The 15,129-nt window shown below is 59.0% G+C and overlaps 7 protein-coding genes across 7 annotated transcripts; 5 read left to right on the forward strand and 2 right to left on the reverse strand.

Annotated features, from left to right (window-relative positions):
• Nucleotides 1-1,001: 1,001 nt before the first annotated feature.
• Nucleotides 1,002-1,678, forward strand: J7T54_006452 (Haloacetate dehalogenase H-like protein; the record flags this gene model as incomplete). The annotated part of the gene is made up of 2 exons (XM_051502885.1): nt 1,002-1,093; nt 1,165-1,678. The coding sequence occupies 2 exons, from the start codon at nt 1,002-1,004 to the stop codon at nt 1,676-1,678; spliced, it is 606 nt and encodes a 201-aa protein (XP_051365263.1).
• Nucleotides 1,679-2,010: 332 nt separating this feature from the next.
• J7T54_006453 (uncharacterized protein) lies at nt 2,011-3,318 on the forward strand (the record flags this gene model as incomplete). The annotated part of the gene is made up of 2 exons (XM_051502886.1): nt 2,011-2,701; nt 2,756-3,318. 2 exons carry the CDS (start codon nt 2,011-2,013, stop codon nt 3,316-3,318), a joined length of 1,254 nt encoding a protein of 417 aa, XP_051365264.1.
• A 932-nt stretch (nt 3,319-4,250) lies between these two features.
• J7T54_006454 (Indoleamine dioxygenase-like protein) lies at nt 4,251-5,798 on the forward strand (the record flags this gene model as incomplete). Its single annotated transcript, XM_051502887.1, has 2 exons — nt 4,251-4,699; nt 4,760-5,798. 2 exons carry the CDS (start codon nt 4,251-4,253, stop codon nt 5,796-5,798), a joined length of 1,488 nt encoding a protein of 495 aa, XP_051365265.1.
• A 746-nt stretch (nt 5,799-6,544) lies between these two features.
• J7T54_006455 (uncharacterized protein) lies at nt 6,545-7,900 on the forward strand (the record flags this gene model as incomplete). The annotated part of the gene is made up of 1 exon (XM_051502888.1): nt 6,545-7,900. One exon carries the CDS (start codon nt 6,545-6,547, stop codon nt 7,898-7,900), a length of 1,356 nt encoding a protein of 451 aa, XP_051365266.1.
• Nucleotides 7,901-8,166: 266 nt separating this feature from the next.
• On the reverse strand, nt 8,167-9,133 carry J7T54_006456 (cell division cdc14; the record flags this gene model as incomplete). The annotated part of the gene is made up of 2 exons (XM_051502889.1): nt 8,167-8,625; nt 8,678-9,133. The coding sequence occupies 2 exons, from the start codon at nt 9,131-9,133 to the stop codon at nt 8,167-8,169; spliced, it is 915 nt and encodes a 304-aa protein (XP_051365267.1).
• Nucleotides 9,134-10,349: 1,216 nt separating this feature from the next.
• On the forward strand, nt 10,350-11,603 carry J7T54_006457 (geranylgeranyl pyrophosphate synthase; the record flags this gene model as incomplete). The annotated part of the gene is made up of 1 exon (XM_051502890.1): nt 10,350-11,603. One exon carries the CDS (start codon nt 10,350-10,352, stop codon nt 11,601-11,603), a length of 1,254 nt encoding a protein of 417 aa, XP_051365268.1.
• A 441-nt stretch (nt 11,604-12,044) lies between these two features.
• Nucleotides 12,045-14,870, reverse strand: J7T54_006458 (uncharacterized protein; the record flags this gene model as incomplete). Its single annotated transcript, XM_051502891.1, has 3 exons — nt 12,045-13,065; nt 13,276-14,583; nt 14,638-14,870. 3 exons carry the CDS (start codon nt 14,868-14,870, stop codon nt 12,045-12,047), a joined length of 2,562 nt encoding a protein of 853 aa, XP_051365269.1.
• Nucleotides 14,871-15,129: the final 259 nt, after the last annotated feature.

The raw sequence follows: 15,129 nt of genomic DNA on the forward strand, positions 1-15,129 counted from the left end.
TTGAGCGCACAATCAATGGGAACGAAGTCCCGCGGTGCGGTGGGTGGAAAAGGTTGGGCTTGTTTCTGCCTCTCCAGTCCTGCCAGTGCCTGCCCACGGAGTGCGCGCTGCGCCAAAAGGCTGCACGGGCACGCGCATCCCCAGCCGGGATTGAGTTATGCAGTCCCGATCTTGCCCGGATAGGCCTAGCACTCGAGTTGTGCATGCCCTGTGCCTCCCGCACGCTTTCGTGCCTGCCTTCATCCTGTGTTCCCGCCATTCTGCCTGAGGCATGACGATGCCGTGCCATCGCGCCTTCCGGCTCTTTGTCCGCCAGTTTGCCTTGCCCCCCTGTTTCGCGCAGCGCTGGTCGCCCTTGCCTTGTGTTTGCCCTGGTCCAGTCGTTGGAGAAAGGATTGCATTGCATAGTATTGGGATTGCGACTGAGCAAATGCCACTTCCACCAGCTCAGCACACTTCACGATGATCCAGAGTAAACGCGATGCACGAAGCGTCCAGCCGGTACGGAGTACGGAGTAGTGCGGCAGCAACTAGGCCCACACGACACCTGTCTGACCGTTGACGTACTATGTATGTACAGGCCTGAGCAGACAGACGCAATTCGTGACGAGTCGCTTCACACTGTCTGCCTCTTCTCGGCCAGGGGAGCAGGGGGCTCCAGTCGTGTGAAGGCAGCTCACGTACACCTTTCGAGTATCAAGCAGCAGCCGTCGGGAACAGCCTTATTTTTCGATCAAGATTGGTACACCATACTTTTTAAGGGTCACCAAATTCTGGCGGTCGCAAAGGTAGCTTCTAACAGAGTTATTTGGAAACCGAGACACATCCCGACTCCTACTTCTTGACAATCAAACGGGCCCAAGAGCCGTCGTCTGTTGCTCCGGTTTGCGGCTATTGAGTGTGCTCGATGGTATCACTGGTAGTCTTTTTCAGCTTCGTATAAGTACCCTTCGCCGCTTACACTCTAGTCCTTGATTACCTCACCATCCACATACGCCATCATGTCTTCTACGGCCGCCCTCATTGATGCTGACTGGCAGCCCAAAGCCATCGTCTTCGACCTCCTGACGGCTCTCCTCGACTCGTGGACACTGTAGGACGCGTCCGCTCCGTCCGGCACCTCGGAAGAGGTCGGCGCCACCGCTATCTCGAGCTCACCTTCAGCCTCCCCAGAGGAACCTACATGCCATACGAGGACTGCGTCCGGCAGGCCGCCCAAGACGTTGGCCTTCCTGCATCGGCACCCGACGCCCTCATCCGCGACTGGGCTAACCTGAGAGCTTGGCCCGAGGTTGCCCGCGTCTTGCCGCAGCTCAGGAGAAAGGGCTACAAGCTGGGCGTCGTGACCAACTGTTCCCTGAGGCTGGGCACCATTGCGACACAGTGTGCCGAAGCAACGGCCAGTACAGGTGTTCGAGGTCGTTTCACGTTCGACTCTACCATGGCCGCCGAGGAGAGCGGCTTCTACAAGCCGACGCGGGCAGCGTATTACGCATTGTTGTCCAAGATGGGCCTGGAAGCGAGCAATGTGCTGTTTGTGGCCGGCAGCGCTGGCGCTGTGCAGGGTGCAACAGATGCTGGCATGAGAGTTGTCTGGCACAACAAGGTCGGGTTGCCGAAGAAGGGCTCGGCCGATCCGGTCAAGGAGGCTGCAGCGTTGCAAGAACGCGCTCAGTGATTTCCTACGAGGTTTGTCGCGCGGGATGTCCGCGTTCGCATGCACCCATCCAGGGCGACGTCCTTCCAGATTCAATTTACCAGGGCAACGAGAGACTGTACAATAGTTGGAATGCAAAGCCCACACAATATTGGCTTGTCTGTTCAGCAAAGTGAGACATTGTGACGAACTGGCCCAGACCGAGTGGCATGGCATTGCACCCCGCCAACGGAGCAGCCCATTGTATAAGTTGCGCGTAGCCCTGCTGTTGCAAGAATTCTCTGAGCCTTGGTCACAGCCTCGTGCCCTGTTCTTCTTTTCTACTGACAGCATTCATATATATCGAATCGACAATGAGCCTCCTCAATCTTGGCAACCTTCTCAGCGTTTCGGCGCCACCTCTCGGGCTCAACATCTCTGTCAACATTGGGCGATCACTCAGGGCCAACCCGCCCAGTCTTCATCGAGATGCCCACCCGATCCTTGGTCGTGATGAAACAGAGAGTCCTACCTCCCATGTTGGAGGCCCTGCAAATGAAATCGTCAAGAGCTCTCTGAGTCCGGCGATCGAGATTCGAGACACCGTGCCAGCAGGCGATGACACGGTAGAGGTGCCTGAGAGCGAACTCGTGGATATCCTCGATCAGCTGGCTGATCTAGAGAACCAAGTGGAGGGCCTGATGGGGCAGGATGACGGGGAGGACGCTGCGGGTATCGAAGAGGCCCAAGATGACAGTACAGATGCAGGCAGTGGCATTGATGGAGTTGGCAATGTCGCGGGCCAAGATCCTCAGACAATCTCGGGCGCAACTAACGACGGTGAGATCCCCAGTCCTGAGATTGCTGATGGTGGTGAAGGGTCGTCTACCAGCATGCCTGCCGGCAGCATCGCGGTGCCAGCGCCTACGGCTTCGGGGCTCCCCACAAACAAAGCAGATGATAAGAACAGCGACGACGCTGTGACAAACAACTTTGCCGACGTGGATGATGGCGACAAAATAGAGGAGGAAGACGATGCTGAAGGCGCTGACGGTGGTCAGGCTGGTAAATCCCCAGTTTTCGCAAACCATCGGAACAAACATTTGCTGACACTCTCAGGCGATTCCCTCCCGGGCGACGGTGTGTTTAAGGAAGAGGAGATTTTTGAGACAGTGGTCTCTACCATGGACTCTACCCAGACGACGACAATGACCAGAACGATCACAACGACAGTGACTGTCTGGCCGTCCAACGAGCTCACCGCCACATCGTCTGCGGCTATGCGCCAGCCGGAAACCAGTGCACCCTCTGCGACAGTCCCGGTCGCCAATGTTCGACTCGGTCTCGGTGGGCAATTCAAAGAAGTCGACAGCACATCCTCGTTTTCCTGGGCCAACTCTACATTCACCTCGGTAGCAGCCCGCCTAGACCCCAGTGCCCGTCTTGGCGGCCAATTCATGGAGGCTGAGGAGTCGCTCTCTTCTTCTCCTGTTGCCAGCCTGCCTGCCACTTCTTCCGCAGCCATGCCCGAGTCGGTCAGCCTGGAGAGCCAAACCACGACACCGGCTGCAACTTTGGCGCCTTTGGATCTGGGGAGTCCGTTCAGGGAGCTCTACAAGGCTTCGGCTGCCTACGCCAACACGACTACGAGCGCAGGATTCAAGACTGTTGTGCGCCCCTGAACGGCCGCTTGATTTCCATTGATGCGCAACGATACCTATCGCACGAGAAACTATTTGGGGAGGACTTTGCCTTTGCTATGATAATGATGGGACATGTTAGTCGTCAGACATGGGGCGTACGTGGACAGCTGCTTCCAATTGAACATTACTCGCTCTCGACTCATGCCCTAGTCAACGTGACCACGCCCTTCCGCGGGGCATCCTGGATCCACCAGCAGAGAGCGTCGACACCTCCCTCCGGGGCCGGTGGTGATGCTCGAGGCCGGAATTTGGTTCCGGCCACTGTCCCACATTTGGGCCGGGCATCATCGGAGGTGCCGCCCCACCCGCGCGAGGCCTGCGGCGCTTCACCCTCTCGACTCTTGACACTCGACATTTATAAAGGCCACGATGCAAATGTGCAGCTTAGGAGGAATTGATCACTGAATTCGCATACGTGAGCTCTGCACGATCCACGGCCAGAAATATGCCAAAGAAAAGCTAAGCTTTGCAAACATACATATAAGAGTACATCCTCAGGGGCACATGAGCATCATCACCAGATGCATCATGTCCTACTCGGGGCTTGAGGCGCTGTTTCTTTTACGTTTCTATCACTTAATGGGAATCGTCGAGACGTGCGCCCTCTGTGTGGCCGCTAATGATCGTGCAGGACACACAAAGACCTCTCCAACCCTATTATCATCCCCCCGCCCAGAGGCCGGAATATGTTCCGGCCTCCTGGGTATATAGGCGCACGAGCGAAGCCAGAGGTAGAGAAGAAGAACCTTGACCGCTTGTCATTGCAGAGAGCATCGGGCACGCACTGTGAGAATTTTCCCGCCTCTTGTCAGTGGAAATCCGGCAGACGATCTTGTGTTTACCTTGTTGCCCCTTATCCTCACCACATACACACACACAAGCACACCCCTGCCCCAAGACCACATTCCACCATGGGCTCCCTTGACAGTACCACGACATTCCCCATCCTCCACGACACTCGTCCAGACGATGTCTCCCTCCCCGCGTTCATGGTGTCCACCACCCGAGGCTTCCTCCCCAGGGCCGACCCCATCGTGACCCTGCCCACCGAGTTCCAGCCTCTCGAGTCCATCCTGCAGCGCATGCCCATCACCACCCTCGAGGGAACGCCAGGTCTCCTGGCCAAGGGTACACTCGGCGACGAGGTCGACAGCCGCTTCCCCAACCTGGCGGGGGAGATGGACAAGTACAGCCACGACCTGCCCATGATGAACGCCCTCTACAGGGACTACTCGTTCCTCGCCTCGGCCTATCTCCTGGAGCCCTGCCATCAGCGCTTCGTCAAGGGAGAGCCATATGGTCTTGGCCGTCAGGTCCTGCCTGCCAATATCTCGCACCCCATCGCCCGGTGTGCTGAAATGTACGTGCTTCTACTTCCACCACCCCCCCTTCTCATGCACAATTCTGACACCGACTACAGCTGCGGTTTCAAGCCCTTTATGGAATACGCGGGCTCCTACGCCCTCTACAACTATCGCCTCGAAGACCCAAAGAAGGGCATGGAGTACTCCAACCTCCGCCTGATCCGCGCCTTTGAGAACGGACTGGACCCGACCTCGTCCGAGGCAGGCTTCGTACTCGTACACATTGACATGGTCCGGAACTCGGGCCCCCTCGTCGACGGCGTGACAAAGTGCCTGGACATTGCCGGGTCGACGACGTCGTCGTCCGCGCGCGGGACCACGGACGAGAGGACGCGGTTCAACGAGGGCCTGACGTCGGTCCTGACCGCGCTGCAGAAGATCAACGCGGTCATGGAGACCATGTGGTCCAAGTCGTCGCCCATGGCGTACACGTCATTCCGCACATTTATCTTTGGCATCACGTCGCAGAGCATGTTCCCGGAGGGCGTCGTCTACGAGGGCCTCAACGACGGCCAGCCGCTCTCGTTCCGGGGCGAGAGCGGCGCCAACGACAGCATGGTCCCGCTCATGGACAATATGCTCCAGGTGCCCATGCCCGAGACGCCCCTGACGGAGATCCTGAGCGACTTTCGCGAGTACCGCCCCTCGAACCACAAGGCTTTTCTGCTGTACGTCAAGGAGCGCTCGCAGGCCGTGGGGCTCAAGGACTTTGCCCTCGGTCTGACCACCCCGTCGGATACGGACGAGGACGAGGACGAGGACGGGAGCCTGCTGCGCGAGTCGAGGAGCCTGTGGATCCAGATCCTCAACCAGGTGCGCGACTTTCGCTGGCGGCACTGGTGCTTTGCGCGCGAGTACATCCTCAAGAGGACGAGTCACCCCACGGCGACGGGCGGCAGTCCCATTGTCACCTGGCTGCCGAACCAGCTCGAGGCGGTGCTGGAGGAGATGGCGACCCTCTACGAGAAGACAAGGGGCGACAATGGGCTGGGCCGCGTGGCGGAGACTGTGATGGACGGGGCGATGCGGCAGAGGGAGACGTTGAGAAAAGAGGTTGACAAGTACTGCCAGGAGAGGGGAGTCAGCAGGCCGTGAGGAGGGGAGGACGGTAGGGTCGAGAGTGAGGAGGCTGTAGCGGGGAGAGGCAGATCACAGATCGTGAGTGAATCAGACACCGCGTAGTCTGCTGCGAGTCGTCCTCCCTCCTCCCTGCATGCTCTTGTGTGTAGCTTCAGTCTGCTTCATGTGAGAAATTGAAAGGTAGACACTGCCATCGTTCATCTGCCCACCACACAGGCAAACCGTCCATCGTGAGGGAAGTCGGGAACAGGAGCCAGCCTCTCATGCAAACGAGGATCGGCCCCCCATTCTCAAAAGGGCATCTTTGTCTGCATCTCACACACCATGCATGCATGCTTGCATGCTTGCATACATGTCCACCCCTTCTTGCAGACTCAGCCTGATCAGCCTGTTGGTTGGTCTCGATGAAGGCGAGAGCAGTGACCACCACTATCACCATCAAATGATGTACGTGCGTTGTTGCGTGTGTGCGCCGGAGCCGTCAATAAAAGCGACGTTTCCCGATCAGCCGCCCTCTGCGTCGCACGGATCACAACGCTCTCAGTGCAGATCGCAGTCCTCTCCGTGCAGGCTGCAGGTGAGATGAGCGCACCGGTCGGCCCCCCGTGTCCAGTCGCATTCAGTTCATCATGGCCGTCCCTCTCGCAAGCAAATGCGGTCGTTGTCTAGCCCTTTGTTGCTCTGCTCCCCCATCTCCATGCCTGCTCCTCGCTCACTGGACCCACGGACGTCGCGCGCGTTTCGACGGGAACCGAACGGGAATGATGCGACGCACATCGTCGACGCCTTCATCTAGGCTTCTCCTCTTCCTGCTGCTCCTACACACCTTGACCCTGGCGTCAGCTGCCTCGGATCTCGCTGCCCACCGCCGCCGCCGCTACGCTACCATCCCACTCGACCAGTCGCCCAACAACACCGCCCTCCTCCTCCTCCTCCCTCGCTTCCTCCTCGACGCCTCGCTGCCTGTGCTCCGCGCGCGCGCAGATGCCTGCGGCGACGACCGCCACGCGTGCGAGGAGATTGGCCATCCGGACACCTGCTGCGCCAACGACCGGTACTGCTACGTCAACCGCGACCGCGACCCAAAGTGCTGCCCCATCGGCTCCAACTGCGCCGGCGACTCGCCCTGCTCCAGCGATGCCTGGTACTGCACGCGCACGCAGGCCATCACCACCGCGTGGGACAGCGGCGAGGCAACGCCCGTCCCCGTCGCTGGCTGTTGTCCACGCAAGTGTCCCGCCACGAGCCGCTACCTCTGCCCCGAGGACCAGGGCGGGAAATGCTGCCCGTACGATTCCGAGTGCCGCGCGGGCAACTGCGTCGAGACGGCCAAGCCGAGCGCCAGCCGTTTCCTGACGCCCATCCAGGAAGGCTGCACCACGCGGCAGTACAAGTGCAAGGATGGCCAGGGGTGCTGCGACGACGACCAGCGCTGCACGGCGGTCGATGGCACGGGGTACTGCGCGCCGGGTCTTCCTACGCAGAGCGGCATCGTGATTATCGGTGAAGGGGACGATGATGACGGCCTGTCGGATAGCGCGACGGCTGGCATAGCCGCTGGCGTCGTCATCGGCGCGGCTCTCGCCGTGGGCGTCATGGCGTGGGTGTGTATCCGTAAACGCAGAGAGCGCAGAGCACGCACGCTCCAGGGCGACAGTGGCCCTCGGGACGGCACCGACATGTCGGAGACCACGGCAGCAGCGGCCGTGAGACCTGGGCACAACAGCAACAACCATGGGCCGACGCAGGAGTATTTTGGCTCACATCCGGCGGCCGGCCCCTATACAGAGGAAGGCCTGCAGGACCAGACGCCAGGATCGCAGGCGGCGTCACCGCCGCTGGCACCGCAGTCCGCAGTGCCTAGGCAGCCCCAGGAGCCTGGGGACATGGCTGCGCCGGTGGAGATGGACTCGGAGACGACGAGCGACGCGACGCGGTCACCGGTGTTTGGGGCCCGCCCAACAACATACTATGGGCAGCACCACGAGGGCGAGCAGACCATTGATGGGAGGTTCGAGCTCTATGGCTCCTACGAGCCAGAGCCACCCCCTCCCAGGTCACCGTCCATCATGGCCACACCGGTAGGCTACAAGCCGCGCAAGTACGATGAGCATTGATGTTCGTAATAAATGACAAGTCTATATGGGCAGCATATCGATCAAGAACCAGACGCCCAGCTTGCGTTGATGAAAAGAAGGAAACCCCTCGTGCCACTTGGTATCTGCGTGACGTGGCAGCAAGACAAACTCCTGCGAAAGATAACCATGCCGACAAAGACATATTCCCCAGCGCCAGCATGTGACAGAAATAGCATCGCGTCCGGCCCAAAAAAAGAACGAGCAAACAGGCAAGGTAGGGTATGAGGCGCTCCCAGAAATCACCATCAAGAGACAACACCTCCAAATGGCGCCGAGGTCCTCAGGTCCTTGACGAGGTCCTCCACGCTGCTCAGGTGTCGTCCTAGTAGTTCTTGTTTCTCCGCCGTGCTCAGCTCAAGGCCGACGACGTCCGTATCAAATCGACTGCCCCTCCTCTGGGAGTCTCCGTTAAAGGCGCTCGCGAGCTTGCTGGGGCTTCTCTGCAGCACGTCGCGTGTGGCGCCGGCGCGGGCAATGGAGGGTGTCTCGGGCATGAGGTAAAAGTACAGAAACTCGACGAGCTTGAGCTTCACCTCGCGCGCCGTGCTGCGCGACTTGAAGAGCGAGGTGACGGTCAGCAGGCCGTCCAGCGCTTCAAACGCACGGGTGTTTCGCGGCGTGTCGATGAGCGCGGTGACGAGGGTCAGGAGCGTGGCGGACTGGATGGCGGGACAGTTGTACGGTTCGAGGAGATCGAGTAATAGCTGTAGATGGTCAGCACCCGTGCAGCAGGGCAGGGAAAAGGGAGGAGCTCACATTCATGTTCTGCTCGCGCGAGAACAGTGTCTTGCTGGGGGGGTGCAACAGAAGTAGTCCCTGGATGAGGTCCAGCGCGCTCAGGATGAGAAGATCATTCTGGCCGTCGCTTCCGCCAGCAAGCAGGCGATCCAGCGTGCTGATCAGTCGTGATGCGACGTTCCACTCGAACCCTTCCTGCAGCTTGAAGAACTCCCGGAACGCAGGGTCCCGCGTGAGCTCTGCCAGGTCCTTTCGAGGAGCCTCGCTCTCTTTGCCACTGCCACTGCTGGTGTTGTCCTCGGTCTGCTTGGTGGGGGAGCCGTTCTTCGTGGGCGACGACGATGCTGACCGCGGCGGGTCGGTCGAGAGGCAGATCTGCGCGAGAAGGCCTTCAACCTGGCGCAAGCCCTTGCGGACCTTGGGCCCATCGTAGGAAGAGAGGTTGTCGAAGGCTGTGGAGAGTAGAGCCTCCATTGTGTGGTGGTGGTGGCTGGTGGCTGGTGACTGGTGTCTGGTGTCTGGTGTCTGTGGGTGGTGTCGGTTGGACAAGTGATGGAGGCAGGCAACAAAAAAAGGTGCGACAAAGCGCAGGAGGAGAATGTTAATACAGATTGGCGAAGAAGAAATGCATTTGGGAGGTATCGTGATGGAGGAGCTGGACCTGAGCAAAGGGAGTGATGTCGCAATGCGACGCGCCATGTTGATCGAGACGATGCATTGATGATGGAACAGCGATAAGGCCAACTGATTGTTGTCCCGACAACGAGCAGCCAAAAGGCGGGTCCTCAGCCTCAAAGTGGCTCCAGCCCCGGATCGGGAGAATCGAGCGCCAATGCCATCATCGCCAGAAACAACCGACCGCATTTGTCGAGAATGCCATGCTGGTTGGACTGAGCTCAGGCTCTGACAGAAGCAACACCATTCTTCTTCTCCCTTGCCTTGTAATTCGCCGTCCGCCCACCTCACTCCCAACGTTTGCTAGCATTGGCTTGGCATTGTCGTTGTCCCGAAGCCCTCATCAAGTCTATGATGTAACAAGCGATCCATGTGAGATCAACGACAACTATTTCACCAACCAACAGCGACACCCGGCACTTTGAGCGTCTCCGAGTGCGAGACCGAAGGTTGAAGGCCCATCCATCGCATCGCAGATCTCAGGATTCGTCCCTTTCTGCCTCATTCTGCGCGCGGACAACTTGGTTTTGTCCGAATTCCGTGTTGTTGTCATCCCACCCGAGATCCATGACGCTTGCATTCTGCTGGCGGAATCCACACCACGTGAAGCCATCGTCGTCGTCGTCATTTTGAGCCAGTCGTTGGTTGCGGATCGAGACACCAGTCAGGCACAGGCACCAAAGCAAGTCAGACCCGGGCTGCCAGATCCTCCTCCACGGTAGCCTAAGCTGTCATTTGCTGCATGCCCGACTTCATCTCCATCTCCAGGCGTCATTGAAGGTGGGGTCCCACAACACGTACAGCTTCGCATAGCTCTTCCGTCTCGACTCGTTGCGCCTGACTCTCCGACGCGACGACTGGAGCTTCACAGACACACACATATTAGGCTGCCACCCCTCTGGTCACGCTTGCCATGGCTCCTTCCTCTCCTCCTCCATCTTCATCGACCATATTGGCGCCTGCCTCCACTCCTCCTCCATCAAAACCAAGCAACTCATCAGCAGCCCCCGCCAACATGCTGGCCTCACCCAACGCCATCCCTCCGCGAACTTCCTCCTCGGGCCTCCACAGCCACTCAAGCTCTCTCTCCTACACGACACCACGTCCCATCCTCAAGCCCGTCGCCGAAGCAGACTGGCTCGCACAAAAACAGGCGCAGGCCGAGGTGGCCGAGCTCAAGAGGCGACGTAATTCTCCCGATGGTCTCGCCCAGAAACCCCACCACAGGCATCACTCGTCCTCCTTTGGCGCCTCCCCCAGCGCAGAGGCCTACTACCACTCTCCAACCATGCACCCTGTCCAGCCGGCGACCTCGGCGCCTCCGCCGCCTGATCCCACTCGCTACATGGATCACGATCTCGACTTCCGTCCAGAGCGCTCCTGGAACGCCGACAAGGAGCGCATCGTGAGGGGGCCTTTTGACTATGTCATCTCCCATCCCGGCAAGGACTTCCGCTCCCAGCTCATCGGCTCCTTCAACGCCTGGCTCGACGTCCCGGCCCCCAGCCTCGCCATCATCACCCGCGTCGTCGGCATGCTCCACGAGTCGAGTCTGCTCGTCGACGACGTCCAGGACAACTCGGAACTGCGCCGCGGCTTCCCCGTGGCGCACAACATCTTTGGCGTCGCCCAGACCATCAACTCGGCCAACTACATCTACTTTGCCGCCCTGCAGGAGCTGCAGCAGCTCAACAACCCCAACGCCATCGCCATGTTTGCCGAGGAGCTGGTTAACCTGCACAGAGGTCAGGGCATGGACCTCTTCTGGCGCGACACCCTCACCTGCCCCACCGAGGAGGACTACCTCGAGATGGTCGGCAACAAGACGGGCGGCCTGTTCCGTCTCGGCATCAAGCTTATGCAGGCCGAGTCCGGCACCGACATTGACTGCTCCCACCTCGTCAACCTCATCGGTCTCATCTTTCAGATCCGCGACGACTACATGAACCTGTCCTCCCAGGAGTACTCCAACAACAAGGGCATGTGCGAGGACCTCACCGAGGGCAAGTTTTCCTTCCCCGTCATCCACGCCGTTCGCGCCGACCCCACCAACCTCCAGCTCATCAACATCCTCAAGCAAAAGACCACCGATCTCCAGGTCAAGCGCTACGCCGTCCAATACATGGAGAACATGGGCAGCTTCGAGTACACCCGCAAGGTGCTCACCGTCTTGATTGAGCGCGCGAGAAAGACTGCCGAGCAGATTGACGCCGGCTCGGGTCGCATGGCCGGCATACAAAAGATCTTGAACAAAATGGTCGTCGAGTAATGCTGTGGCCGATTAGGGCACAGCGATTGTGGATGAAAGAAAGAACATGCCTTTATTTAGCGAGTGCACGATACCAGGCGTCAGGCTCTTCCTTGGTCAGCATCAGTGGGCTGGCACCCGGTCATGGGATATAGGGAATGTACAATACGTTAGCAACTTGGCCACGGAGACCTCTGTCACAGTTGGATACACATGTCGGATGGATTGTAACTCTTGGAAAACCTTTTTATTTGAATTGGTCTCAATTTGTTCCTCTACATCAAGCTCATCTAACTCGTGTCGCTGCTGTCCCGCCCCAGCGCGGCTGATATTACTCCGTTTCTAAAAATTCAGAAATCCAAACAACGCCATGGCATGTGTATTGTCCAGCCAGCCCCTTCAATTTCCCGTTCCTGGTGGTCCTCATCATGATACACATGAAAACATTATTACATCGTCAAATCAATATCCTCCCCGTCGACGTGAACGGCCCGTCCCAAGGTCAATGTTCTGCATCTCATGCATCAGCGCCATGTCTGCGCCATTGGCACCGCTCATCATGGCGCCCCCCGACTGATGCATAGGCACCTTTGCTGGGATGGGCGGCCCCGCACTGTACTGGTTCTCATTGGGATAGTCGTAGTGATGAGGCGGTCGTTGAGAGCCTCGGGTGGGCGTGTAGGGGCTGTGCCTGTCCTGGTGATTCTCCATCAGAGCCAAGGGGCTTGAGCCCATGGCGGCGGGAGAATGGGCTGTAGAAGACCTCGTCTTCTTGTGCAGGCGGTTCCGACCTGTCGTCGTCGGAGGCGTGTGGGGCTCCTGTGGTCCGTAGGACGGGTGAGGAGGCGCCGCTGCCGGTTGCGGGGCCGGACGCGCGGCGATCCGGAGCTGACGCCTGCCGCTGGTGGGCATGGGTTGCGCACCGTTCGGCGCAGGCCGGGAGCGAGGCTCAGGTGAGGCTTGCTGCGGCTTCTGCTCGGGCTCGGGCGCCCATGACTCTACCGGAAGGTGGTCCGATGGGTCGACCTCCCTGCCATCGTGCATCACGATCTTCGCATTGGGATCTGGGCCTGCCGCCTCCTCGCGCGAGTTGTCAATCGTCGTGTTGAACGCGTCGAACGAGTCTGGCCCAAACGGAACGTCCGACTTCCTCCTTGCGTCGGATGGTGGAGGAGCAGGGCTCACTGACTTGCGCTTGATAACATGGTGCGATGTCCCAGGCGGACTAGGCGAGGGCCTGTGCACCATGCGCTGCTCTTGCACATTACTGTAGGTAACATCCGACCCGTGTCTTCGATCGGGAGATGGTTGTGAAGGATGGCTGTAGCCGTGAGGGACCATCACGTCATTGCCGTATGCTTGGGTAGGCGGTGGCGGCTCTGACCCATAGCGGCCTCGGGGTGGTATTCCCGACACTTGAGTGGTATATCGTCGATCTTGGCGGCGGTCCTCTTGAATACGATCCGCCAGTTCCAACGCGAGGCTGGGATCTACACCACCTGGTATCAGTGACGCGGGGGGCTCATGCAAGCCGTTGTTGCTGGGTCGTCGCATATGGTGGGAAAATTCGTCATCGTAAGGAGGGTATTGAGCCTGCTGGCTTGCAGGCTGGTGTGAAGGTTGGTAATATAGGTCTCTTCCCGGACTCGTTGAAAGCTCCTGACTCGCCGCGGGCGATCTAGCAGACTGATACCGTGGATCGTCGTAGTCTGGACGGCCGGGGGACTGATGCATAGGCGAGGGCCCGGGTGAGCGACTCAAGTTCAGGGGCGCAGGGCTTGATGCAGGGTCGTAATTGGAGTCCTCGGGTCTCGCCCGGCTGCTACGGCGGTATCCTTGACCGTAATTGGGAGATTCGGGCACATCTTCCACACTTGCTTGCATCGAGCGCGGACGCGTGTCGTAGCTCGCATCGTAAGACTGATGCCTTGCCTGCACTTCTTCATAAGCCGGTGCAGCAGGCAGCTGAATAGCGTTGGTGGCAGGTGCCGAATCATATGGTCTGAAGACCGGGCGAGAGACAGGCTGAGCGGCAATGGAATGGCGATGGGCCTCGTTCCTCAGGACATCGTGTCTCATCTCCATAAGAGATCCTCTCTGTCCAGGCGCTTCAAAGCTGCGGCTGTGCACCATCTCATGTCCGCCAGGGAAGGCTGAGCGATGCGCCGGCGGCGGTGGAGGGCGATCGTATTCCGCGGGGGCTGACTGGTGCCGATGGTCATCTCGAGCAGATGGCAAAAAGTCGTAGTGCTCCGGTAGAGGTTGTCCCCGAGGGCTGTGGTCCCTCTCGTCGTATTGGCGCTGTGGTTGACGCAGGGGCTCGACTCGAGAGCTTGAGTGATGGTGCGCGTACTGATCAGGGTGCTGATACCGAGGTGCCGGCGGTGGCGTCTGATACTCGACGCTCTGCAGTGGGGAGTTATTGGCCACGTACCCCGAGTGCGATACATGTTTCGCGTGCGTGCGAGGAGGCGTATGGTACTGTTCTTGGGTCGGTGGTGCCATTGGAGCAGGCACTTGTGGTGGTGGCGCGGATGCCGGTGCTTGCACAGGTGGTGCAACTGGCGCAGGAGGTGGTGCAACTGGCGCAGGAGGTGGTGCAACTGGCGCAGGAAGCGGTGCACTGGCTGCTGGTTGCGGCGGCGCCTCGCCAGTTACGGGGTCTGAGGGCAACGGACGTCGCTTCACGGGGCCCCTCTGCCTCGCAGACCCATTCTCTCCCTCTGCCGACGCTTGCTGCGCGCGTGGTTTGGCTACGAGTTTCTCTGGTTTCGGCCTGGTGTCGTAGTACGTGATCTCCAGTCTGATCTCTCCGGCATACTTCTGCCTGCAAGTCAATGTTTGCCAGATATCGCCCTGGCCGCCGCCAGGCACAATGATGTCCTTGAGGTCGATCCATGCTTCGCCAATCAAGTCTGTTCGCTTGTCGTCTGTAAAGACGGAGATTTTAAGCTGCAGATAGTCTGGGCCCTCGTGGACTTTAAAGCGTAGCTCTTGGTCCCTACCACCGGTCGTTAGCCTTGTCCGTTAGGTGATGCTGACGACCATAGCTTACCATTTGGGGGTCTGTCCGCCTCGTATGTCCGTTGCTGTTTTCTTGGCCTCCTTGCCCAAGCGCGCTGCACAATAGGGATCTTGCTTGCCGATGGTTTTCCGGTTGGGCAGGTTCTTTGCGCGGTCGACAATCGCAACTAGTGTGCCAATGTCAGGGCCGTCGATGGACAGGTCGGCATAGATGCCCGCGGTATGAGGAGCGTTGAGCGGATTGTGTTTCGTCTTCGTCGCCATACTGGGCCAATGCTGTAGTGGAACAAGGCAATATTGAGGTCAAGTGCAGACTGTGGGTGGTGGATGGAGAAGCGTTGCGAGCGAGGCGGCGGTTGTTGTGAAGCAATCGGGCTATGGTGGGGTGAAAGGAGCGTAAACAATGGAACGAACGACTTCAGCGGAGCATTGAAACTACCAGATTATCCGTTGACCGCAATTGTCAACTACGGAGACTGAATGCGAGAAGTCTGACGGCCTGAGGATAATAAGATGGGGTTGA

This window comes from Emericellopsis cladophorae, assembly GCF_022114955.1.
Source record: "Emericellopsis cladophorae strain MUM 19.33 chromosome Unknown NODE_4_length_1054762_cov_117_872525, whole genome shotgun sequence".
NCBI lineage: Eukaryota > Fungi > Ascomycota > Sordariomycetes > Hypocreales > Bionectriaceae > Emericellopsis > Emericellopsis cladophorae.